Source organism: Phaethon aethereus, assembly GCF_964289735.1.
Source record: "Phaethon aethereus genome assembly, chromosome: 1".
In the NCBI taxonomy this organism is placed as follows: Eukaryota; Metazoa; Chordata; class Aves; order Phaethontiformes; family Phaethontidae; genus Phaethon; species Phaethon aethereus.
In genome coordinates this window covers 66,381,372-66,409,361 of record NC_138575.1, presented here as the reverse complement: position 1 = coordinate 66,409,361, position 27,990 = coordinate 66,381,372, and the positions used below count along the sequence as shown (strand labels likewise).

At 44.2% G+C, this 27,990-nt stretch overlaps 1 protein-coding gene across 1 annotated transcript; it reads right to left on the bottom strand.

Annotated features, from left to right (window-relative positions):
- Positions 1-110: 110 nt before the first annotated feature.
- On the bottom strand, positions 111-26,379 carry FAM180A (family with sequence similarity 180 member A; the record flags this gene model as incomplete). Its single annotated transcript, XM_081997340.1, has 3 exons — positions 111-464; positions 1,483-1,583; positions 26,304-26,379. The coding sequence occupies 3 exons, from the start codon at positions 26,377-26,379 to the stop codon at positions 111-113; spliced, it is 531 nt and encodes a 176-aa protein (XP_081853466.1).
- Positions 26,380-27,990: the final 1,611 nt, after the last annotated feature.

Sequence of the window (27,990 nt, the reverse complement as noted above, 5' to 3'; positions counted from 1 at the left end):
TAGAAAACAAAAAATCTTTCATGAAGCAGGCTATTAAACTCTTTATAAAGTGGTGGACGTGCTACATGTGTCCCTTATCAACCAGAAGAGGCGGCTGAGTTGCCGTTGCATCAAGTCTCCTGCCATGATGGCTCTTCGTTGTATGGCAACATCAAGTCGTGCTTCAGGGCTTTGTAAAGACTGACAAAGGATTCGGCCCAAGCGTCTTTCTGGTGCCCCTGGGACTGAGCAGCCCTGTAGGCTGTGTAGACCATGGTCAGCACTGTCCTTTCAAAGTCTTCTTTCTTGAGGACCCGTGGGTAGGAAGAGAGCCTGCTGCTGAGCCTGCGGATCTCTGTGATGCTCTTGGGGATAATCTCATTGCAGATGGTGTCAAACTCAGCAGCCTTCCTCAGTGAAGCAAGCTCCTCATCTTTGATGGAGATCCTCTGACCTTTGTCAATGTGAAGCTCAGCTAAAAGAAACTGGTACAAAATCAGAACACAGAAAGCTATTTATCTTCTCCAAGAGATTCTAGGCAGAGTAAATGTGAATTAACAACGTGTCCTTAGATCTTTAGGTCACATGGAGACAAAACTATCCTTGCACTGACTGGAGGTGGGGCAGACCAGAAAGTCTGTATGTGAATGTTGGACTCCTGTGTTATCTATCCGGGAAAATTAGAGACAGGCTATGGGGAAAGGATAGAGGAAAAGGAAAAAGCAGGTAGTCTTCTGTTGTCCAAAACAGGCATGGGTTGCTGCTGGTGCCACATGGGGATTAGAGGAGTGGAGACAGCAGCACAGCTGGGAAAGCCTGTTTACCCTGCCAGGGATAGCAGTGGTGGCCTAGCTCTGTGTGACAGAGCACAAGAGTGGCTTCCCAGTCCATCTGCCCTGTTTGGACATCCATTCCCAGTTTCTCAAGGTGTAGGATAGATAGATTTGTCTCACGCACCTACTTCAGGTGAGCTACTTTCCCTTAGCTAACCATAGGACACTGTTCCAGACAGTGCATTACATCTGCAGTCTCCACTGCTGTGAAAGAGGGGACCTGAATCATTCTGAAGTGAAACAGTCATGCCCTCGGGATTACTTTGCAATGACTGATACTCATGGCTTTAATGGTTTGAACAAATAACTTGGGACTGAGACTTAGACCAAAGAATTTAAAAGTGTTGCCTTATTAATACAGAACTGTTCTGGAAGAAAGTTGCTTTCAGTGGAAAGCCATTTGCTCTGGTTCTCACTTTGCCTTGTCAATGAGCTGGAACCCACATTTGAGGTACTGCAGGCAACTGCTGCCTGCTTAAGTGCTGAAAGAGCCACGTTTCTCATATATATCTCTTCTCTCCCTTCTAGTGAGCTACTGTATAGTCAGAAATGGGTTTACTGCTGGGATGAGTAAAAGTGGCTTGAAGACAGATAATGGAAAACCCCAGTATGGACAGTAACCCCAGCCTTGGTTAGGGCTTAAGGTACCATCTGCCCCCATATACTGAACCTCATAAAGCAGGACCACATCTTCCAGCGAGTTTTGTAGCACTGGGTTAAGGAAGGCAGCTGAGGACCTCCTGAATCGCTGAGCAGCTGGGAAAAGCACAGCTGGAAAACAATAATGGGAAAAGAGAAGTTCCATAAGGTGGCAAACACTGAAAAGAGGAGCCACTTTTCAACAGTAGATTCAACCAAAGAACCGACTGTTGCGAAGACTTACTGTACAGTATGACTTCTCACTGTAAATAAAATGGGCAGCATGGGCTGCTTTGACTATAGTCTACTAGGGATGGAGGTTAGCTGTTTGTCCGGTATCTGTACAGTGTCTAACACAGAGTAGTTTATAATCCAAGCCTGGGACTCTGAGGTGCAGCCATGATATAAGGAATAATAATGATAACTGCAACATCAACATTACCTGAAATACATGTTCTTCTCCTGGCTCGGCAACTCAGCCTAGTTTCTTCGGGCCATTCTCCTACTGACAAACTTCTAAGACCCTACATTTTTCCTGGTTTCAGCTGTCTAAAAGTTGATTTCTCCTTAGTTGATAGAGACAGCTCCTCCAGAGAGTGGATCACCTCATCTATCCTGGGCATATATGTCTGGAAGGAGTGACTCACCCTTTGGAGATGCCTATGTCTATTCATTGAGCCTGTTACCAGCTTAGACAAAAGACAACTGCATTCAACGAGGAGAATCCCAGTTTATTATGACTTTAATACTTCACAAAGTTATAGCTAGAAACAACAGTGTCTGCTACGATCAGGTATTTATTCACCACTGTGAAGTGTACTACAGATGTTGTCTCAGGGAAATGAGAGGGAAAACATATGTATAGCTCCTGAACTCAGCACCCTGGTGAGGTAGAGCGTTCGTGGAATCAATGACCTGTACAGTCCGGAGTATAGAAAACATCTGATGCTACATTACAGACCACCTAAGTGCTTTGAGTTACTAACTAGGTTACTAACTAGGTACTATTAAAAGGTGTCAGTTCCTTTCAGAGCAGAGGGGAAAAAGCCTGTTTTGTTTCATGTTATGTGTGTATGATTTACATGTTGTTGTTTAGGCAACCATAGTTTGGATTTGTTGGATTTTTTCTAATACTCAGGAACAGAAAGGGTTTTTTTTAAAGCTGTGCTTATGTGACTATCAGTGCATTTCCTCATAAACTTTACTTCTCAACTTTAATTATTGTTTACCAATGGATACATTCGGAAATCAGTTTAAAAAAGGAAAATACCCACCTTTTGAAAGGCATAGACTCTGTAGCCTAAATGCAGTCCTGTTTCCTGGGCCATTGCCAACTGTTGACTTTGTTAAAGTTTGATTTGTTAATGATATTTAAGATCAAGGAATGCAAGAAGAAAGAAGCCAGGCCCTCCGAGATTGTCCTAATTAGGTCCTTTACTATCTAGCGTAAGGAAAATTAATTGGGATAATACTAGGTATGAAATAATTCATGCTTGACCCAGCAAAGGGTATATTGGCCCTGAATTAGATAGGGAATATAGTATAGGTAAAACAGTTTGCTGAATTGCGATAAGCATACTGCAGCTGGATACTACTAACTGTAGATACATCCTGCAGGTATGGGTTTCAGGCATTTTGGTAAGACATCTATAGAGCTAATTGCTTCCTGTTGGAACCACCTGAGTTTAGATTAATACTTGTTTAAATAACCAAATAGTACTTGCAGGGTGTGTGTACAAAAGCCTGAAGGAATGAATGCACCAAGAAAAACAACAGTGTTGAAAAGGACTTGGTCCCTGCTGTAGCCTTTCCCCAGCATGACGCCTTTACCACCTGGACATCTTGTCTGGCCTAGCCAAGGACATGGTGATCTTGGGAAAGCTGCCTGCAGGTTCTGCTCTGTGAGATTGTTTGCCTGGCTGACGACTGGCAACTGGGGCTATACCCATTTTGCTGCTCCATCACTGATATTCACCCCTCTCGCTCAGAGCTTTGCTGAGACACACTGGAGCTATTTCATCTTTCACTCTTGGCAATTGGAGAATGCAATTTAGTGCATGTGAAGCACTTGAAATTTCAAACACTAACTGCTGAGTAATTAGAAATTTTATTACTGGGCAATTAAAACTCCAATTACTTAGCAGCTGGCAGAAATCCAGTCCATAATGATGACGATTCATTTTTATCTCTTTTAGGTGCCCTTTCAGAGGAAACAGCCTCAGAGTGCAGAGTACCTCTACATACGCAGATGGTTTACACCTCAAATATTCCGCTAGCAATGGAAAAAGTATCTGTGGCACCTTGCTTCAGTGCTGTCATGCTTATTGTCATCACACCGATCACTTTTAGCTGTCAGGCCAAGTGCAGATTCCTACCATGGAGCTGAGCTAGCAGTCATCAGATTCAGCCCATCACTACTCACCCAGAAAAGCCTCAGTGCAGGACTCACACAAAAATGAATGCCATGTTATCGATTTGGTACTGACCCACTTGCTGAATCACAGGTAACACCTCAGAAAGCAGCTGACTTTTACCACCCAGCTGTTCCCAAGATGATAGGGATTAGGTTAGGAGATTCAAAGGGACAAGAGCCTGAGCTGCTATATTGTGAGAAAAGACTTGCTATGCCTATCAGAGGCAAGCCATCCTCTGCAGGGACCAGGACAGCACTGACTCCCTGATCTCATTATCTTCTTCCCAAAACATATCAGACTTTGTTACAGTTCTTAGAGACTCTACTCAGAAACTCTTTCAGACCTCATTTGTATTTGTCATGGTGACATGAATTTCCTGATCCACATTTTATTTCAGTCCTTTCCTTTCTCTCCCTTCCTGCACAGTAGTCAAATCTTCCACCATCACTCCCTCCACAGTCTTTTCCATGAATTCATGAGTTTCTCTGAGACTGTGAGAGCATTTAGAGCAAGGACTCTCTGGTTTTAATTACACTGACTTAACACACATGTAAGTTAAGCACAAAAGCTGAGATAAAGATTTGCAGCCAGTTTCTGCATTTAGTGATTGCAAATTCCACTTGAAACTTTTCTGCTGACTTTACTTCTTCCTACATTTACTTCCATCTCTGACATGAGTTAGCTGGGCAGTATCAAAGAACAGCAAAGGAATATTACTGTGACTTACCATCTCTTCACTATTTTGTTCCCCAAGGGGGTTCCCTGTAAAGCTATCAAGCAAATATTTTACAGGAAGCTGCAGAGCAATGTACATCATTTTATGGTGATGCTACAGCCAATTCGTTTCAATGGCAATAGCTGTGCATGTCTGAGGAGCAGAGATCCCTAATCAGTATTGAGAGAGAAAGCCCAGTCTAGTGATCTCCAAAGTCAATGGAGACAATCCTACTGATTTATAGTTTTTACTTCTCTTACAAATGTGTCAAGACATCTGCAGTGGAGATGTGGGTGCTTCTGTCCCGAGGGCTGAACAGTCACATAGCAAAAAGCTTATGATCCACAGAGATGAGGTAGGAAAAATAAAGTTTTGATTATCCTTACTGAAAACATTTTCTGTTATATATCTGTGTACTACCAGGCTCCTCCTCTTCCAAATCCCTTCTTCAGAGGGGCCTTAGCAGTGCTCCCTGATCTGACCGCCCTTGCTGCCCACTGAGGCCTCAGGGCCGGAGGTGGATGGGAGAAGCGTGCCTGAGTCCAGCCACCCGCTCCCAGCCCGCCTGCCCGAGCCTGAACAGCCTCATCCTGTGCCCTGGAGTGCACGACTGCTTGTTGCTGAAGATGGTGGACAGCCAACAAGTCTAGTCCTAAGGGTGGCTAAAAATGCCCATCAAAATGTGGTGCAGGAGTCCCTGTTTTCTGCACCGCTCACTGCAGGAGTCTGTCCGGTCCCCTATGGCTCTGTTGACTTCACTCTACTTCTCCTTAAGAACTACCTGGGTTTTTAAACAAAAGCTGCTTCTAACTATTTAAACTCATGACAGCTTAGAAATGTCTTTATGGTTTAAACGTAACATCACCTCTGAGGCTGACAATAGTTTTATTTTAAAAATGCTTTTGTCTTTTCTAAGAACCATGCCAGAATTTTCTGGACATCATTAGCCATGTGATAAACACTGTGATCCTCTCCCAGGTTTTCCATGCAGTTTCACTGGTGAGGGTACAGACGTTTGGTTTTGCTTTCCAGTCCACGTTCCTGCTCATGATTTCCCAGTTGCTGCCTGTAATGTGTTTGCTCAATAAGTACAGAGTATAGCTGCAGGAGTGTTCAATTATTTGTGCATCATCAATGCCCTTTTCTTCTCCTACAAACAGGTATGAAGCCAAGAGCATGAATCAGGCCTTGTGCACACCATCGCTCCAAAGCACGTACAGCTCTCCGGGGCTCCAGGACATGAACACAGTTTAACTGGGGTCATGACTCAGTAGGAATTATTTTGATTGACTTCAGGGGCATGGAAAAGGGCTATCTCATTGCTTCAGTGGGACCCTTTTCATGAAGGACAGAAGGAGCAGAGAAACAAGAAGGATTTGTGGGCCAAGACTCCTCACTCCCTGCAAGCAAAGCGGAGTCGCTTGTTGGCGTAGGGAAGGGCCGTGGCCCAGCTGGAGTTGTCCCATAAGCCAAATTCAGTCAGCAGGCTGCCAGTTGTGTCCTCCTGTCTTAGATTACTAGGGCCTGACTCTAAAGAAACTAATGAAAATCATCTCTTTGGGCATCACCGTCTTCCTGGGACCAGCCCCCCACTTCTGGGAGCGCACGGCAAGGAGCGGTTGCACAGGCCGCAGCAGTTCCTGTTCAGTGATGGACCTAAAGAGGAAAAGCGATCTCTGAAACTCCTTTTTGTGTTTGCCAGCAGTTGTAACAGGGATTAATAGGGCTCTGCAAAACCATATCTTTTCAGACCACCACAACTGCAAGCTCGCAACCACCCCTTAGTAGTGAGAGACTGCCACAAGCTCAGCTTGATCCCTCACAGCAAAAGTTTCCCTTTCCTGCCCAAAGTTTTTGAAGTCAGGACTCCTAGACCTCAATAGAAAGAAGTTAATGCATCCCAAATTATAATGACAGCAATTTCTCCCTATTTGGTTTTATCTTACTGCTAAAACAGGGAATAAAACTGTTTGCTACAAAATAGTTGTTCAGTGCTGTGAATGCATTTGTGCATGGAAACAAATATGCATACCGCCCCCTAAATGAAACAAAAATGTAAAACTGTATAGGTTATTGTTCATGAAGGCACGGTAAAGCAGGTAAAACAATTTTTATAAATTCATTGGCTATTCTTGTTTTGTTCTGTCCTATAACAAGCCCAGAGAAACAGAGCATTTGAATTATACTCCACTGGTGTGAGTTTTTCCGTAGCCTAAATATCACATGGCTAGAAAAGCAAATAAAAAACATTCGCGGCCATGGTCAGCATTTTTTTCATGCCAGCTTCTGCAAGAGTCAAAAAAGCCATCTCCTGGGCCAGATGCATAACCCTTTTAAGCTTGCTGTTAGTCAGCCTGGAGCATATGATGTTTCCACTAGTGAGCTGGAAATTTTCCTTGTGTCACGACGTTTTCCTTTAACCTGAGCGGAATTTGCACTAAATGGATCTCAGCACACTAGAGGATCCTGTCAAGAGAAGACGTTTGTTGATAACCCGGTAACAGATTTTCTCACTGTCATTGAATTCTTTGAAGGATGAAGTTGATTCTTCAAGATGAATTCAAGCATTTGCCAAAGTAAATGAACTCAGCACTGTCCACAGGGTGATTGTATAGGCAGACACAGCAGCCATTATAATGCCATGCAAAAATGATGAGTGATCTAGGCTTTCTGAACCTGTTTTGTTGCAGAGACTGCTGGACATTTCCTAGAAGTCATTGTTGCTTTGGGTCTTAGGGCAAAGGCCTGAAATGCTCACAAGAGGATTTTCTTTAACAGTGTATGGGAAACATTGTTTTGCACTCAAGCTCTACATTTCCCCTTGACTATGCATTGCAGAAGAGTACACGAGTGTCAAAGTTTGCATACCCTTGATAAAGGCTTTTTGTTTCGTGTTTCTCTTTGATCATCTTGCTTATGAGGACTAACAATCAGACCAGAAGTATATTTTGTACATAAAGAGCTTTATTTCTGTCAGATGACTCTTTGGTGGGTCCTTATGCCAAGTTGCTCCTTTGCTAGAGTAACCGTTCTCTATCTCAAATTTACCACCTCAGGCTAACCGTGAAATACCTATCCTTAACATCCTGCAGTCGATCAAAGCCACTAAATATTTTGCTGCCCTGAACAAGTACCTGCTTTGTGCCTTTAGCAGATCTTGGTACCAGGAGCATTGCTTCCTCCAGGGTGAGGTGGTTTTGACCTATGAGATGTGTGTGGTGGGCAGTGAAAGTAGTAATGTAAATCACAAAAAGTGCAGTGTTAATAAGTGATGAACAGGTTTTATGCATAGTAATCACATCCTTCTTTACTACATCTCCTGCACTTGCCTCATCCCCAGAAGGATGCATGCTCACCATCTGCAAGGTGTTTATACTGCCCTGGGCCTGCAGTCGCTGCCAGGGCAGAACCTGAGCTTTGGCTGGCCAGCCCTGCAACACAGCATGCTCAGGCGTAGGTCCTCTATGCTTCCTGACGTTTTGCTTTTCTGCATCAAAACTGCTGTATTAGAAATAATTGAACACTTTGCCCTAGCACAGGAGAAATGGAAAGCTGGAGAAAGAATGAGTGGAATAATATAAGGGAAACACACTCAAAAACCTAGAAAGACAAAGAAAAAAACACAGCAGTGCTATAGGCTAGCTTCTGAAACTTGTATCTGGAATTGCAGTTACTCACATAAGTAGCTCCCATGACAACAAGTGCAATGCAAATACTTGTGCATTCCAACTTCAATACATTTAAATCTCCGTTATTGGGAGATTAAATCCCAATGCCCCTTAGAAGAACACAGCAGCGAGATAGAGAAGACATTTTAATTACAAAACAACATGAACTAACACGTTTTTAAAAGCAGCTACCAAGAGAATTTGCCTGGTTTTACTTTCAGCTCTGTATCCCTGCTATCTTAGCTCTTAAGACTAAAATTAATAGCAGCAATGGTCTCTCCTTATTTCTGCCTGTTTGCTAAAAGTGAGAATAGACATTTGTTTCTTCTTTAGTTATAAAAAGAATGGTTAAGAGAGAAAAGCTCCATCTTGGAAGTCTACGTTTTGTCAATAAGGATATAGGAAGTAGAGCTCCCTACAAAAGTTGACAACAGGCAACACTGTTCTTAGGAAAACAAATCAGTTTAAAATACTTTAAAATTAATAACAGATTGTATGCAATTCCTTAATTCATCACACAATAATTTTTTTCAAAGTTACCTTTTACTAATTTATCTCCTTTATAAGAAACACACATATTCCCAAAGGGTGTCTCAGTTCCATAAAACAGAATCCATCCCAACCTTCTGCACTTCATAAATGTCCTGGGATGTGTTAGATTATATTAATGTGCAACAGAGTTTCTATATAAAATCTAGAGTGGTAATAGCCTTTTTAGCTACTTAGCATGAGTAAGAAATGTAAAAGTGTATTAGAAGAACCAAGAAAACCTTATGTTTACAGAAATGGATATTGCTAGAGAAGGAAATGGTGCATCTGAGCCTGTTTGCGAGAGGCAGAGGATATTTTTTTCTTTTACAATTTAAGTAAAATGGTTTCAAAAATATGACTAGCATCAACCAACTAAATTGGTCTGACAATTTATTCCCTCAGATGGAATTTTCATTATGCAGCATTTTCATCTGTTCCCAGCCTGGAGCAATGTATGCTGTTATTTATTCTGCCCTTGGTCATAAGGAGGTGGTCCCCACCTGGCATTATTTATGCTCACAGAAAAAGATGCAGTCAGCTAAGAGAGGCCTTTAACATGCTGGAGTAAAGTTGCCACAGACGGCATGGAGAGAAAAAATGCACACAGAGAAACCGAAGGAAAGAAGTAGTAAGTGAAATATATTGTTATCCTTCAGTTTGCTGCATGTTACTAGGAACTGGGGATAAGCTACGGTGAACACTATGTGAGTGAAGGGCAGTAATAAAGAAAGGAAATATCAACCCTGTTCCACAGGTTTGACACAGAGGCAATAAGCAATTTTGGTAACACAGGAAATTTCAGGCAGAGTTGGGAAATTATATATTGCTTTATATAGAATCATAGAATCATCAAATCATAGAATAGTTTGGGTTGAAAGGGACCTTTAAAGGTCATCTAGTCCAACCTCCCTGCAATGAGCTTCAATTAGAAGTGTGTGCTCCCCTTCAACTCCATCAGGTTGCTCAGAGCCCCGTCCAATCTGACCTTCAATGTTTCTAGGGATGGGCCATCTACCACCTCTCTGGGCAACCTGGGCCAGGGTTTCACCACCCTCATTATGAAAAATTTCTTCCTCAGATCTAATCTAAGTCTACCCTCTTTTAGTTTAAAACCATCACCCCTTGTCTGATTGCTACAGGCTCCGCTAAAAAGCCTGTCCTCATCTTTTTTGTAAGTCCCCTTTAAGTACTGGCAGGCTGCAATAAGGTCTCCCCACAGCCTTCTTTTCTCCAGGCTGAACAACCCCAACTCTCTCAGCCTGTCCTCACCGGAGAGGTGTTCTATCCCTCTGATCGTTTTTGTGGCCCTCCTCTGGATCTGCTTCAACAGGCCCACGTCTTTCCTGTGCTGAGGGCTCCAGAGCTGGACACAGGACTGCAGGTGGGGTCTCACCAGAGTGGAGTAGAGGGGCAGAATCACCTCCCTCGAGCTGCTGGCTACACTGCTTTGGATGCAGCCCAGGATATGGTTGGCCACCTGTGCTGCGAGCGCACATTGCTGGCTCATGTCCATCTTTTTGTCCCCCAGTACCCCCAAGTCCTTCTCGTCAGGGCTGCTCTCAATCCCTTCATCCCCCAGCCTGTACTGATACTGCCCCAACCCAGTTGCAGGACCCTGCACTTGGCCTTGTTGAACCTCATGAGGTTCACATGGATCCATTCCTCAAGCTTGTCCAGGTCCCTCTGGATGGCATCCCATCCCTCAGGTGTGTCAACTGCACCACTCAGCTTGGTGTCATCTGCAAACTTGCTGAGGGTGTACTTGATCCCACTGTCTGTGTCACTGATGAAGATATTAAACAGAAGACCGTGTATTCATTGCAGGGTCACCTCTCTTTCCTATTTGTGTTGGTCACAGCAGCTCTTATGCAAGGGGAAGACACAAAGCAATCTTCATTTAACACATTTGAAAATGTTTCTTACAAATGAACAAGTAAAGGGATATAATGATGATCCAACCTATTTCCCTTTCTCTCAGGAAGGATCAGAGAAGAGAGGGAGCGAGGGAGGGTAGAAATACAGCTGGTGTTGGTGTTTTGGTGCTGAGCCATGGGGAAGGACTGTAGGAGCAGAGTGAAGTTGATGATTCTCATGCTGAACAATGGAGAAAGAGCAATGGAAATCAGAGCTGTGCTTCACAGGGAAAGACAGAGCTGCAGCAGCTCCAAGAGCTCTATGCATTATGCTGTTGCTGCTCTAAAAGGAAAGCCCTTTAAAACCAAATCTCTCTCTCCAGTTCTCTGCCTTTTTTATATTAGCACCGCAGGGACCCTGGGGGTGGGCTTGCGCTCTGCACCACCTCCCAGGTACGTATTTACACAGAGCTGAGACAGCGAGCACAGAGGAGAGGTGTCCAGTAGTTCAGAATGGACTTTTTTTCATTTTGTTGTACTTTCTTTTTCTGTCAGCCTTCCTTGGTTTCCTGGCAGGCAAAGGCGGCTGAGTAGCTAGGGTTTTGCTGAGGCTGACCTAACCACGGCTGCAGCTGCAAGGGGCAGTCCGGTGCGCCTGCCCCCCAGCCAGGCTCTCCCTCCGTCCCTTTGTGCCGACGCTGCTTTGTGTGGCCGCATAGTGAGCCAAGCCAGGGGTCTGTCTGGTCATGACTGAAGGGAAAAAACAAACCAAAGACAGAGTGGTAGATTTTAGCTGTCTCACTCCCCATCACAGCTGCTACGTGTGAGAAACTCCCAGTGCAAGCGTGGTCCAACTGCTTTTAGGACATTTAGTGATGATTCCGGTTCTCAGATGACATAAGGATGGGCATCAGCCCTGGTTAGGAAAAGCAGAAGCCCTTCCTCATGCCTACACAATCTTGATCTAACCACCAAGCTCATGGGCTCCTTTATGTGGATGGCCACCTCAATTAGTGTAGTCATTGCTCCTGCTAGAGGTGAGGATCGGCTGCAGGACCACTAGCTGCCAAACACTTCTTTCTCTTCTATGCTAAAGTACCCTTGAACTTTTAAGAGAGTAAATTCAACTGGCACAAAGGATATCCAAAATTTTTTCCAAGGCTGGACGGGAAGAAAGGAATCAAAGGTCTAGTTTGAACCACAGACCTAGCAAAGAGCAGTATGGATTTTATTTCATTGTCACAAATGACAGCTCAGATTCTTCAGTCCAAGTTTTAACTGTTGTCATTGACTAGTTCCATAAATGTCTATTCGGAGAGTAGGAACAATATCATGTGCTTTATCTAGACAAGAAATACTATGAAGATTTAGGAGCAATCTTTGAAATTACCTTGCCTTTTTATCTGGGAGAATGGCAATGCTCTACTAAATGCTAACAAGAGAGTTAGCGGATTTCCGTCTCATGATGTCTTCCAGTTTGAACTGTCTGCCTTTTCAGAAAACACGCATTAATGAAACGCAATGAGTTGGATCTGTTGAAGGGGACGCTACATGAAATTCTGTGCTGGTGGCTAAATTGAAAAAAATACATGGGCATTCTGACTTTAAAATCTATGGCCATATGATCAGCAGATTAAGAAAAATAATGAAGGTTTCTTGTTATTGCTGATTGAATTGTCCTGTGCTGAATTATCCTTTGGGAACAGTCCCACTGATATCATGGAACTGTTAGTTGAGGTGAACCAAAACAGAAGAAATGATGGGGACCCTGGAATTTTTCACTTAAGCCATCCGTGAATAGTTTCAACCAGCAAGTAAATTCAAGTGTTTGACAGTGGATCTAGGAACTGTTATTGAACTGATAGAAAACTATTTATTATGTTATTCGTGTATGAACTGCTTACCCACATAGAGTAGCACACGTGAAACAACAACCTATTCCTCAAACTCACTAAGTATCAATATCACAGCTCAAAACTGAGGATAATAAATGAATGAACATTATATTGACCATTTCTTCTCCCTCAGATTAGAAAAAAACTGAATTGTCTTCCCCTTTCCTTCAAATCCCCATCTGAGTTGAAATAAATTGTTAAGAGGAGAATACATAAAATCCAGTTTTCTGCTTCCTCTGCTCTGGGATTTGACTTGTTCTTCAACACCAGGGAAACCCCAGCTGCCTTTCCAGCTGTTCATTGAGCTCCAAATGTCAGTGCACCTGCTGCTGGTTTTCTTAATGACATGAATATGTGCTGGATGGAGAAAGCGTATAAATCGGTCTTGCCCAAGAAGCAAAAAGCAGGGGGATACTGGGTCCTTTTTGTGAGGAAATGGGTTCTTTTTGGGGACAATGCCTTTTCAAAACACTGTATGGTTTCTAGTAGTGATGATAAAGACAGGAAGTCTGAGAAAGTGCCTCAGAGCTGGAGCTGGATTCGGGTACTTTCTGAGCCGGACCGGTACAGCTGTTTTGCCACCTGAGCACAACCTGAAGGGTGAAAAGCTGTGCCGTACCCCTGGGTAAGAGGCAGGGGAACTACATGTCTCTTCTGGAGCGGTGACTGAGGGTGACCATGAGAAGGCATCTATTCTGTCAAGCTCACACCTGCGTGAACATAACAGCCATTATGTTAATTTCTGCATCTGCATGAAAATAATATTAAAAAAAAATAATGGGACTCAAATATAATCATCCACAAAATGTAATTGGTGGATTTCAGCATGTGCAGGTGCAATGGTGGGCTGAGACAGTCTTTGTGATATTGCTGGAAACGTAGCAAATAAAACTGAAGGGTGAATGCAAAATGGATTATTTTTATAGCTGCCTTCCCTGCACCACAAACACACATATGGAATTTCCATTTTAAAAACCTGTCATTTTCCACTGTTCCTTGTTATTTCATGCTCTCCTGAAATCTGACTATTCCTAGATCTTTGAGGTTTCACAATCTGCTGAAATAAAGCTGAGACTGGCAGACAACTGGATTCGCCATTAAATACAGAAAGACCTGCCAGAACCTTGAGTATTGCAAATTGCAAAAGGCAGCTGGACACTGTGGATGAGGTCCTCAGATGACCTGAGCTGGCACCACCAGCCCCATGATGCTGCTCTGTGGGCAGCCAGGTCACAGAGAGCCCTGTGCTATGAAAGGCACACTTGGGATCGAAGGGAAGAGAAGAAGGTTAGTTTCAGGTTTACAGAAATCTTAGAGCCAACAAAATAATCCAAATATCTTGTTTTCTGAAGAGTGGGACCTGAAAGGCACAAAATGCTGACAGTTGCTCCTGAAATTGATGAAAACATCTTTTTGCTGCTGCTGTGCCTGCCCCTGTGGATCTCTCAATGGCTCCCAGCCCGTGAGGACCCTGCCAATTTGTTCCATGCGTTTGGTTCAGTGCTGTTCTTCCTTACCATACGTTCTCTTCTCATGGAGTCTTGTGAGCTGAATTTGTAAAATAGATTTTGGTTTACAGGAAAATAGTCTAAGTAAATGTTTAAGGAAAAAATGTCAATGACCTCATGCTCTAAACTTAGGAAGAATAAATTTGGAGAAAGGGAGGAAGACATGATTTCCAGTGAAAACCTCTAGCATGTTGCTGACTGAAACCAGCTGGGAGTTTATTCTTTTATTTAACTCCTTGGCGTGTGGGGACTGGTAAAGAAGACATTATTACGGTGGAGAAGCACTTTAGATAAGCTGTTGTGATACTTACATTGTAAATTTCAAGCTGTCTTTTCCTGGATTTGGGCTTTCTTCTTACTACTTCAAACACTTTAAAGCTTTCATAATGAAATGTGTTTACTCAGAAAAGTTTTTGCCCGCATGTAGACACTCTGTGGATTGTCATTATAAGCTGCTAATGAAAAATCTTTTGGTCAATCTGTTGTCTTGTGCCTAGAGAAGCACTCCATGCAAAAGCTAGGTTTGATTGTGTGATAATTCTGCATAACAGCTCTTCCTCAGCTTGGTAGTGATGATGATCTCCCAAGTAAGCTTATGGAGACCATCTGGTTATGAACATGTGATTGATATTAATCTTACATCATCTTCACATGATTTCCTTTTGTCATATTAGGGGAATTTTACTACTGGTCTTTGGCCTATAGGCAAGATGTAGTCATTGTCTGAGATACTGGAGCACACTAATACAACAAACTAATGATTTATAGGGGTAGATTGACATTTAGCAAAATAAGGCAGGGAACACTTGTCCCCCTATTTATACTTCTAAATGCTAGCCCCAGTAATCTTTAAGTTCTGTTTTCACCCCTGAGCAGTGCACAGTTCTTAAGGATGAAGCAGAATACAAACTAGCTTGTCATGGCTGAGCTCCTTGGACACACTGGATTAGTAGCTGTTACCCATTTCATTGGATTACAGAGAGACGCTGGGGCAAGTGCTCCAGTTTGTTGTGAAAGGGACACTGAAAAGGTGATTTATAGCTTTGTTTAAATAATGCATGAGCTACTTTATCAACAAAAGCACCCATAAGGAAATGCTCTGGGTTTTGAAAACAGATAAGTAAACCACAATATGTTCAAGTAGCTACTCCCCCCTGAGTTGCAGTGAGAAGGACTAGCACTCTTTTCCACCTCAGCGGGCAGAAGTTAAGGGGGTGCTGACGTCCAGCCTTGGGTTCAACAGCATTCATATACAGAGGCATCAGGGGAGACACATTTGCTCCTTTGACAGTTTATGTCTTGTTAGGCAATGTGAATTCAATCAGGAGTGAAAAGCTCCTGGGGGACATCATAGATGGGTCTGAAAAGCCAGCTGGACATGATACAGGCTTCCATCTTTGATCATGTAAATAGAAAGGATATTTTGCTTAAGAGTCCCCATATGTTCCTTTAGAGGATATATGTGCGCATCTTGTTCAGCTTTGGAGTTCCCCTCAGCTGGACCATGCTGGCCGTGAGCACCATGCACAGAGATTAGGGCTGACATAACCGGATGCGTGCTGGATTGATGGGCTGTGGCACATGCAGTTAGTCATTCAGGGTTTGAAGAGCATCCAGAAATTCCCAGCAAATGTCCAACAGCCTGCTCCCTAAATACAATTTCTGGCTAGAAAAGGAGTGCCTTTCTAGGGAAATACAATTTCTTATGGTATCCCTAACACTTAGCTATTTACCAGGCAGACTTTTTGAAGACAGACTTCTTCATCAGCTGGAGCCCACAGCATTCCCTTGCTGTGAACATGAGAAATACAGCACCATAGCAAGACAAGTCCCCAGTCTGTGCCACTGCCAGCTTGTGACTGCCTCATCTTTCCCAGGCCCATTGCTAAACATCTAAATCCCCCTCTCAGCTCTCTGTGTTCCTGGAAGATTCCCTCCATCCACAGCGTGAAGCATTGCTCAGACCTCAGCCAGGTGACTGCTGTCTTCTCTCTGTGCATCAGGGCTGGTTTCAGGGGGAGATGGGGCACAGTGAGAGACAGGGACCTGGTATGGGAAGGCAGGAAGGTTAGATAACGTGGCTAAAAACCCCAAGCCTGGGCCAGAAAGCAGGTTTTGGCTGTTCTTGGTGGTTGACAGAGGACTCCCGGTATCTGTAGTCCATTCATCAAAACTGGGATCCTCTGAGCTGAGCTCAGAATACCGTGCTGCCTGTTCAATTCCACCCTGGCTTCTCCCAGGCATGGTGTGTGGAAGCAGGGCCACATTGTCATCCTCCTCTGCTGGAGAGCCCAACATAGCAGTCACACATTGTCCTTTGCCACTTGAGCCTAATTGGGCCTGGTTGTATCTGATGCCCATTACGGGACATCCCAGCGTAGAAAAATCTTTGGGTATTTTTCTACCCTTGTATTTTTGTGAAGAGCCAGCTGAACTTCAGATTTGCTAAGTACAAGCCAAGGTAGGTCAGTCCCTTTCAGCTCTGTTTATTAAAAACCCTGGTGGCAGAAAGCAGCAAAACAAACAGTATATACGTTTTTATCGTTAGACTCACTACCTTCCAAAACTTTCTGCCAAATTGGCATGGCAATCCAGAAAACCAGAAGTTGCTGTGACTATGACAAATGAATGGTTTCATTTAACACATGCTGCACTATATTAGGATGTCAACAAGTAGTGTTTAACTGGAAATTGAGTTCGTTCAGTGCCAAGCCATGAACAATGCAGTAAATAAAAATGAGGCATGCCTTAAATGTCTTTTATTTTAGGAGGGGGCTTAAGACGCAAACAGTTCCCTCAGACATAAAATCTGCATTTAATAAATAAATTCAATAAACAATTACTTTGTGTTTCTTCAGAGCCAGGCATAAACAAAAATGTAATGTCATGGCTGTGATCGTTACGAAAACCAGGGAGGAAACTGAGGGCTTGCAGAACTGGAACCATTCCTCCAGCAACTGGTAGGGGGAAACAGGGACTTGCGCAGCCGTGGCACTGTTACTGTGACTGGTGTTAATGGGAAAGCTTGACTGGTGTTAAGGGGAAATGCTGTAGCCCCATAGCCCCGTAAAAGAGCAAGTTTCCTGCAGCTTCCATGGAATAAACCAGGCTGTTTATTGGGCAGTAAGAAGAGTCTTTTTTCATACCTGCATAGTTTACAAAGCTCAAAGGGAGGCAAAACCAACAACAACAACAACAAAGAGATGTGCAGGGACCACAACATATTGCTGATTCAGTAGCAGTAACTTTAACTTTCATGCTGTGACTGGTGGTGAGTTGCCCAGACTAGTGTATCTCAGTATCCTGGTCTGCCGGGAGGCTGGTGGGGACCCGCAGTAAACACGAGTCCTGCTTATGTGAGAAATAGTCAGTGCCAGCTCCAGAGAAATGCAGCCATCCCATGAGCTTGAGAAGCAGACAGATAAGATGAAGACCAGCTGTGACAGATAGATATCTACTGAAGGGTGTGTTCAAATGGAGATGCATACCATGCTGACAAGGGGGTGAATGCTACCCTAATCTTAAATATATGTGCGCTTTAATCTTTCCCATCCACATTTACCACATTCTCACTTTCTACGCACTTTTCCTTTCTCTTCCTCTTTTCCTCTCATTCACACTAGTTCCTTCCATTTGCCATTTTAACCTCCAGCTTTTTCTCTATTTCTTCTCAGCATCTCTGCCTTTTGCTTTTTTCGTCTCCCTCTCAGTGGCTCAAAAATAAGCCCTGCCTACAGATTGGAAAGTCTGTACTCTTTCCAGACAGAGAAGAGATTAGAAGTATCGGCTCCGTTTGGGGCATGCCACCACCTGCCAAATAGATGGAGACGATAAAGTCCCAACGTTCTGGCTCACAGCAGGTATCCACTTCCAGTCCAGTGCAGTTTACTCTCTTCACAACTAGGCAAAATCTAACCAAAGTGTTCTGCTCCCCAGTGCCATGCAAGAGGGTGGGGGTGTCACGCAGACATCGGCAGAAGACCTTGTTCATCTGGGTGTCCAACGCAAGACTGCAGTGCAGCACCACCCTTCCACTGCCCCATTTCCTCCCAAATAACCTCTGAGCTTTGAACAACTTATTTTTTCCCTTCTCAGTGGCCTTTTTTCAGCTACGCACCTGGGTCCTCCTGAGCAGAGAGGGACTCAGTGAGTTTGGAGCCTGGCTGCTGGCTGGCGACCTGTTTCCCTGTGGCTGGGAAGGAATTTCCAGAGGACGAGTGGTATGCGTGCCGATCTCAGGGGAACTGGGGAGCTGCCAAACCCAACCGGCAAGCTGGGCCAGGAAAGGCCCCACATACACTTTCACCAGAGGAAAGGAATGTTTGTGGAAACTGGGAATAGTGGAGCTTATTTAACTCTGCTCCTTTCCTCCTCCCATTCTTCTTAGTCTCAAGCCCAGCACCGAGCTCGCCACAAGCACCGTGACAGCGAGACAAGAGGAGCCAGGTTATTGCTGCAGCCTGGAGCATCTCAGGGGGGATAGAAAGAGTTACCAGCAAAGCGTCAGCTACTGAGCAGGCAAGGGAGGTCCGTGATTTGTGGTGCAGACTCAGGCTAGTTTAACGTCTCTGAAGGAGCAAGTATGCTGTGGGGGATATATCATAAAGGAGCCATAGCAACAGCCAAATAAAACAGGTTTTCAGGGTAATGAGAGACACAGGGACAATAGAGGCATACCGGATCCCTTTCTTTGGCTTGCTTTCCTTCCAGTGGCAACGAAAACCCCAGGGATGGCTGTCCTCTTGGGGACTTTTGTTTCTATGTCTCCCCACAAGTGTTATTTGCAGCTTATCCTCAAGTTGCCTTTTTTTTTTCCTTTTTATGATGCTTTGGAACATTTTCTCCTCTGCTTCTCATCATCAGCTATCCATGTAGCTGACCCGCATCAGCCTCACCCATACCTGTGCCGATTTGGTGAAAAACACTTTAACCAACAAATAATGCGGTTAGGCTGGAAGCTTTTAACTTCAGGGTTACTACAGGAAGCCAAGTTACAGAGGATGACTGAGATTGTGGCCTCGCTCCTGGGAGCGGCAAAACTCCCGTTGACTTCAGCGGTGCCGGTTCGCATATTTCAGTGCTTTTAAGGTTAAAGAGAGGAAAAGACTGGTTCTCCCATGTCAAACCAAGACACTCGCACAGCTCCCTGTTTTGCTGCAGCTGCATCCGTGTACCAGCAGCTTTTCTGCACCTCAGATGGACGCCGCTCCCCTCAGCAGGGCCGCTGGGGCGCGGAGGCAGAGCGTGTGGTTTCGCAGAGCCCCGGTTCAAGGTGGCTGCAGGCTGTGCACGCCGGCGAGCACCCGTGCTCGTCTCCAGCACCCTAGGCCGGCCCTGCGGGTCCTGCCCGGCCTCGAAGCCGAGCACAGGCACAGCAGGCAAAGTTAATTGCTCCACTGCTTAGTGCTGTACCTCAGCGATTTACATCTTGCCTGTCACTATTTGAATAATCAGAGTCTCTGCAGCCTGGTGATGTTCATTAAGACCCGCTGACTTTCCTTCCAATGACATCGTACTACTCAGTGCCGCTGACACGATTTCTTTCTGCCTGAGAAGTCCTGCCTAATCTGGCATGACCTACCCCAAGGAAACAAGAAAAGCACTTTTTGCTTCAGAAACAGGAAAAATATTAGAAATCACCACTGTTACCAACATGCAGGACTAAACACACGCGGTCATCTTGAAGAGACCAGTGATTTGATTACTCTGCACCTCACCATGGAAAGGGATGCTAACGTTTTATTTCCTGAGTTATGCTGAGAGGTCTTTGGAGAAGGGAATATTTTATTACTCTGTGTGTTTGTGTAATGCCAGGTACCAGTGGCGTCTCTGGGCCAGCAGTCGAGTAAAAGATAATCAGGAGAGGACACACAGAGTGCTCTACAGTCTTTGCACGTGTACGTGAGTTATTTCATTTGTAACAGAGCTGCTTCGCCTATGGAGGGGAACATTGGCTTAACAGCATGCATTAAGAACAGTGAGGTGGTTGTTAAAGGTAAAGTGAAGGGAGGTATTTCCATCTGAAAGTGTCAGATGGGATTTGAATGGCAGGAGGTGCTTCTGAGCTGGACTTTGGCTGGGACACAAGGACCCTTGTGCGAACTGATCCAGATCCCATCACAGTTCTACACCTGGGAGTGAGGCAAATACGTGTGACACTGCAGCATGCAGGGATCCAAAAGAAACTACCAAAGTGGCAGCAAATGCCATACTGACTTGCCAGTCCTCAGTTCTGCGATGGAACTGGCATCACTCAGAAGATTCTACTGGTGCCATTTTCAGCTCATAGATCTCACTTTAGCACATACACATCAAAGAGAAAACAACTTTACCTCATGTGTCTTCCTCTTGTTTCTTACCCAGATTTCCTCAAAATTGTCTAGCTCCTTTCTCTTTTTAACTTCTGATTCTGTCAACCAGTTTATGGCTGTATGAGCTATAAGCTTTTTCAGCTGCTTCCTGTGGTGAAAAGAGCCTCAGAATCACTTAGATCTTTCTTGTTAACAGCTTGACTGCTTTTATAGAGTACAATAACCATCTGTGATCTAAACTGAAATGTGGAAGTTTCTATAATCTATCCTTCCTCTGATCTCATCACAGTTTAACATCATTTTCCCAGAAGAGATTATAAACTTTGATTTTTTTTTAAGCATCCTTTGTATGTCTTTCAGTTTCAGGTATCCACTGTGAATTCTGATTCAGGGATCATCCTCCAGGTTAAATTAATTAAATTAATTAAGTCTGCCCCTAAAGGAGCATTTGGGGAATCAGGACGTGCTAAAAAGGATTTTGATTACAGTTGCAGCCCAACCCTACTGCATTTTTATCCTACATAGGTTAAATCCATTCAGAGCCTGTTATATTCTAACTACCTTTTGCAACACCAAGCAGCTTTCCCAGGTTCTAACAACTAATCCCTTTTCAGCCCTTCCTTCAGTCCTCTCCCTGTGCTTCCTGCAATAGTGTCTTGTTTAATACTTTCGGACTGCCACCACAGCTGATGCCCAAGGGATCTGCCAGAAGGAACAAGAGGGCCACACAGCAAAGCAGAGGGCAGAGATATCACAGCCAGAAGCAGTATGACCGTATCACAGAATCACAGAATCATTAAGGTTGGAAAAGATATTTAAGATCATCAGGTCCAACCATCAACCCAACACCACCATGCTCACTAAACCATGTCCTGAATTGCCACGTCCACATGTTTTTTGAACACTTCCAGTGATGGCGACTCCACCACCCCCCTGGGCAGCCTGTTCTAGTGCTTGAACACTCTCTCCGTAAAGAATTTTTTCCTCTGGGTCCAGCCAGGTGATCCCTGTTGAATGACAGAGTTCATTGCCTTGGGCACATGCCACGCACATGACTGCCACCCTGCTGGGACACCAGCTGGAGTCCCTGCACTGTCCTGTGCCACTTGCCTCGGCCCTGGGTCTGCGCTCTCTGCTCCACACAACACTGTGCCATGTAGACATCTTGGTTGCCTCCTTAGTTCGTTCATTCTCAAATCGTTTCAAGACCTGCTTGAAAACCCATTTTTGTCTTTGCTTTCTTCTAATTTCTAACAGCTCTTTGCAAAGGGATTCAGGAAGTAGAACCATAGGTATATAAATTGTTTTCTTCAGGTCATCTAGCTGCAAAGCTAATTCCTCTGAATTTCAGTCCCAGATTGCCCTTCAGGCAATGGCTCCCTCTCTCTACAGGTACAGCTGGGATACTTGGTGCAGTGATAATTTGCATCAGGCAAATAAACCCCCAGACCAGGAGACTCCAGCCTACAAACACGCCTTCCCAGGAACTGGTACAGACTTATGGCATGGACTAGGGGTAGGTGGGAAAAACCTCTGCAGCAGCTCGATCAAGCCTTTTGCAGCTCCAGTGAGGTCACTGGAATGGGCCCAACAGGCAGGGAAGCTGGGGCCATTGAGGCAATTTTCCAACTGATCACGTGGGAGCCAGAGAAAAGGGAAATATTTAATTCTCTCCATAAGAAGAAACACTCTTCACACAGACAGGCTTAGACAGAGTTGGCTCTGTTTCATAGCATTTCATGTCTTTCATAGTTTTGTGTGCGCTACGTATTTTACGAATTGGATACAATGGCTTTATGGAAATTAAAGGAAGTTAATGTTGCATTTTAAAAAGTTCTTGTAGCTGGTCCAGCTGGTGTAATTTCTTTTTACCTTCTGACCAGACCTTTGAAACCTCAACACGTCCGAAATAAGCCAAGACCATAACCCGGCTGACTCAAGGCCCGCTGTGCATATATGTGTATACGTGTTTGACCGTTCGTGTTGTAATTTCATGCTGTGTTCAGGCCACACCCCTTTTTCTGTCCGCGCCAAAAACGTCAAACAAGTGTGACTGTCACCAGCGGAACGCCGGAAGCTGCCCGGGAAGGGAGCGCCTGGCTGTGAGGATGCGGTGTGAGGCGGGGGGAAGAGAAGCAAATAAGGTCAAAAGGTGCGGGGCTGCAGAGCGTGCCCTCTCCCCCAGGGCACTCCTCCCTTGCCCACGCAGCAAGGCCGCCGGCATCCTGGTACGTAGCAAATGACCACAGAGTAGAGAATGTGTTAAACACTGCTTCCTTCTAAAAAGGCTGGCTGGCTTTCTAGCAACAGGCAGTCTCTCTTTCCCTTCCACATAGTCCGTCCTCTCCTGGCCCTGGAGAGCCGCCGGCCTGCTGCAGCTGCTCCATCAAACTCACAAACTCAGTTGCCACAACACTAGAGCAAATACCAGAAGTTTGCACTGCTGTGGGGAAATCAAGGGGGGTGGGCCTTCTGTTCTTCCAAGTAGTTCCTTCCGCAGAAAGCCTCTCAGGAGAACAAAACGGTTCCCCTGGTGTTACGGAGCAACCATTTGACTTTCACTGAGCAGTAGAGGCTGGGTACAAAATAGTGCATGTGGACCAGACGGATCTGGATGCGACTGTAATACTGCCCTTGAGGTCTGGAAGCCATTCCCCAAAAGCATGAGACCTCAGTGGTGCTAATATAGCTAATACGTACTTTTCTCACTCATGGGTGAAAAGAGTTTTACCTTCTTATTTTGTGCCTTTCAACATTGTCTTTTCCAGCCTCCTCTGAGGGGCAAATTTACCATTGCAGCTGCTTCCCCACAGTCCAAGAAGCCACAACTACAAGAAATCGTACTGCATCTTCACTCCCCAAGCGATCGCGTAGCAAGCATGGTACTGTCTGTGTGCCATTTATTTGAATCAGGAAGCCCTTACAGCAAATAAACTACAGCCAGCTGAGATGAAATGTGCTAATAAGAATTACCTTAGGGTTTCTCCTCAGGGAACAGGCAATTCTTATAATGCAGATCTGAAACTAACTTCTGCTCTCCAACTTGTCAGAGCAGTTTGATGAAAGAAACGGGGTGGCAAGCAGTGACACTGTCTCCAGATACCACAGCTGCATGGGGTTTTTTTGTTTGTTTTTATTGTCAAAGAACAGGCTTTGTTCCTTGGTTTCTCCAGCAAAAACATCTCTTAAGATCTGGAATTCTTTTTTGGGACCTTCAGAAATTAATAGGACCTCACCTCTACCATCGTATGGGGAATATCACTCAGCAGAAGTCTAACATTACCTTTTCTCCCTAGACAGGTGCTTCACAAAATCTGAGAGGTTAATACCATACAGCTAAGCCTACAAGAGGCTCAAGGAATCCTGAGATGACGGCAAGCAAATCATTTCGTCATCGCTTGGGATCTTTTCTTTATTATTCTGAACATGTCCATCCCAGGCATAGAGCTTTGCCTGTGACTTCTGGACCAATGTTCACAGCTGGCTCTAGGCAGGCCGAGGAGTGTGAGATTTTTAACACAAATGGCTGAGAGAACTAAAAAAAAACGCACGCTCAGTTTTCCTGCCAATTGTCCAAAAAATGCTTTTTTTTCTTTTCCCCATTTGTTGACGCTTGTAAAAGCAAAGGAGGTGACAGTCTGGAGTTCCCACTCACCAGCTAGCACAAGTGTGTTCATCTTTCCTCATGTCTGACTGTTTTCTTGAGACAAAGCTTAAATACTTGATTACAAGTGCTGGGCACCCCAGGCTGCCCCAGTGCCCCTAGGGAAACAACTGTAAAAGCTAGTCCTTGTTTTATCCAATATTGACTGTTCATTTCTATTGCAAACAACAACCGCTGGTAATTAAAGCAGGACCCTTTATCCTACTGTTTTGTAAACAATCTGGACTACTAGTCAACATGGAGACGATATGTAGATCTGTCTCTCATTTCCATCAGACCAGATGTTGATCTGTCTTTGCTTTTCCATTGCAAAACTCAGATCAGGAGTTGGATAAGACTTAAATGACTGGGGTTTTACCCAGGCAAGAGTCAGTTGTCGTTTGTGGAGGGAGGGAAGAGCTCTGAGTGTGCAGAAGGGTGTGTCATGCCTTGGTACTCAAATTTCCTCTTAGGTTTCTAAGCAATTCAAAAATTAGGACAGTGCTTTGGCCCTCTAGATACTGCAGATTAGGATGGGATTGGTTGGTCTGACACATAGATAGTTTAGGGGAGTGGAGATTCTCTGAAGTAGCTATTGTTGAAGCAGTCATGCCTCTAAAACATATTTGGAGCTGAATAGTCCCAGCAGCTGTGGAGAAGAAATCTGGTTTCCTCCTCAGCAGATGTCTGTATGCAATATTTGTGAGAACTGAACTCCTTATCACAACAGGGAATAAATCTTCTCTTTATTCTGAAGTCTCCAAAACCAAGATCTAGAGCTTCCAGCTTGAAAACAATCTGCTTTCCCAAAAGGCACAATAGAGTTCTGATATTTTCCTTGAAATATTCATGGTGATTAAGATTGGTCTTTAATAGTTGCATGGATTCTTTTTAGGGTTGTGGTGGTGGTGTTTAATTAAAATAAGTGTGTTAGCAAAAGTGAAGAACATCTTTAAATTGCATAGGGATTATTCCATGGAAATGAACCTGTTTCAGGTTTTTTTCCATTTCATAGGTAAGGTGACCTCATTCTTCCAAACAGCAGGGTTGGTTTTTTTCATATATGCAGACCTAGTTCTGATTTCCTCACCTTTTTACATATCATCCCTGGAAAGACAAACTCTTATCTGCAGATTTAAGGGATTTTATGATGTCAATTGGTGTCATTACCTCTATTATACTCTAAGAGAAAAGTAAGGTACATGCAAGTATAATCACTCATGCAGTATCATCCAAGAGGCTGATGGAAAAGCTGGGGAAAGAACCTGCCATTCTGAGTGCCAGGTCAATGCCCTGTCAGTAAGCTCCCACTAGCTGTAAGGAACAATTAAGCATTCATACAGCCTTAGCAGAATTGCATAGCTCTTCATTGCTTCATTCAGCCATTGCTTCCCCTACAAAATCAAAACCAAACCCAAACAGCAGACTAGAAAGGAACCAGCTATAATGAGGAATACATGTGAGATTGGGGTGGGAAGGGGCGGGGGGGCAGCTGATTGCTTAATTTTTTTAACAGACTCCTGTTCCTTTAAATATCTGTGAGTTTCAATATCAGAACCAAAGAAATCTTTTGGGAGACGTTCCCTTTTTCCACTTCCAGCAGCTACCAATCTCCTGCCAAGTATCGGAGAAGAGAATAAAACAAAAACGGGAAAGGACATCATCACTAGCTTTAAGCAAGCATCTCCTATGCAATCCAATAGCCCCAAGCCATTTCCTATGTTACTGTCACACATTTGAATACAAGTATGTCACAACTATACATTGTCATGTCGGCAGCTGAAGCCTGCTAACACTGCAGGTAGCTTTCTCCATGTTGTATGTGCTAGTCTGTCAGGGCAGGCTTGCAGGCATTCCTAGGCACCTTGCACAATCCAGGGATTGTTGTCTTTACTATTACTGGGTATCTGTCTGGTGGAGCAGAAGATAATGCCACCTGTGACTGCAAAGGCTTTTGCTTTAAGGATTCATGACCTGTAATTTTTGTCAATGCAGGAGAAAAAGGAGAAGGAGAGAGAAAGCAAAAAGTGAAAAAAGAATGTAGTTTTGGTTCTTGGGATATTTTATATATATATTTGTATTACAATAGAATACATAGATCATTTTATCTTATGCACTTATGCATGTGTATTTTTCTATTTGTCCATATAATAATTTAACTGACATGTTTAATGGAGAATAAGAATTCTAGAATTGGGAGGGACAAATTGTATATATATGTATACATATATAAATGTATAATGGAACATAATTTCAGACTAAATCTACAAACTCAGAGTTTTCTTTTAAGTAGTTTTTCATGTTTAAATCTTACCTCTGCTCCATCTGTGGGTCACAGTGGCATGAGTACTGTAATAGAAGAGCAGCAGCAGCAAAGTCTTCCAGGGCATCCTTCTCATTAAAATACGTAAGTCTAGCTGTAGAGTAGTTTTTTAATTTCCTACCTCCTTTCTTTTCAGGAATAAATAAATGGCTTTTCCTCCCCGCCTCCCCCTCTGAAGGCGAACCTGTCTGTTCTTCTGAGTACAGCTGAAGTCAGTGTGCAGCTCCTCTCCCAAACCAAGTCTCCTCGGGATCAGGAAACTTACTTTCACAGACAGACTTTGTTTTTATCCACATCTGGAATGACTCATAGTGCATGTGAGTTTGCTGGCAGCTGTGCGAATAAATATCATTACATTTTTGTAGTTGAGTTTCATTTGTTATATGGGCCAGTTGGAATTTATTTCTGTCCAATAAACAGCCACAAGTAACTTCATTAAAGGGCACTCTTGAATCCTAGCTTTGTAGATACTCCTCGGTGATGCGGGGGGCTATACGCTAACACGTGTGTAAGGCGACAGCCTCTTCTGGAATGATGTACAGCTGCCCTTGGATGCTTAAGTCAGGGAGTGGGGCATGTGCTCTGCAAGAACATTTTGCTACTGTGATTCATACAATCACTCCTTTATTAAGAATATATAATGCTGCACTTAGACTTCAGTTCTGCAAGACAAGTCCCAGACTTTTCCTCCATTTGGCCAGTGCAGAGAACAGGAAGGTCCAAATCCTCAACTGGCTCTCTTCAACGGTACTACGGGGAACACTGAGCAACCCTAAGGACAACCTACAACAGCTAGGCTGAACGTGGAGAGGTGATGCTGAAAAAGGTGGCTACTGATGGACGTCTCCTTGCTGACACTGACCCCAGGGAAGACAACGCTGGAAGCCCTTATCCCAGAGCGACCCGGCATGGAGGAAGCTGCAGGTATGTACCGTCCCCGGCACAGCCTCAGCAGCAGCCGCAGGGGGTGCTTCGTGGGAACTCAGCACTGGAATAGCAGCAGGTTGCTGTCTGTGGGAACAGACTGATGAGAACTAGGAACACAAGGAATATTTAGCAGTATCAAGGGATAGGGGATACTCCATTTGGTGCCTAGAATTGATGGGTCTAATTCTCTTCTTTTATAGGTGAGTGTAAGCCAGGAACAAATCCACAGACATCCATGGATTTACGCTGGTGTAAAACTGGCACATAGGAAAGGAGACTCCAGCTCAGAAGGTATAAATAGAAGAATTAAGGGAAAGGACCAAGAGCTGGAATGACAGAGGGCCCTCTGGCTCAGAATTAATGGGCACTGGCAGGAAGGCATGGAGAAAACCTGTTCAGCTCCTGTATGCCTCATGCAAACCTCTGGCCTTAGCCTCAGGCCCCTCATTCTTCTCTGTCCCAGCTTCAACACCAGCTGTAAAGGAAGGAGGAGGGTCAAATAAGGTTGTCTTGCTTAAAGCAACTCCACTTCTTTTCCTACATGTACAGATTTTCCTATGCTCAGACTGCCTCAGGTTACTCCCACATGAACAGCACATGAATGTAAGACAGTGTTTTATGTGCCAGGGAGACTGCAAAAGGTATAATTCAAGCAGAGGGTGACTAACTAACTCTCTTGCTGTATACTATTTTTGTTACCATAACATATTAGGGATGGATCAGAATGCAAGGTTAAAGCTAAGAGTGGGCT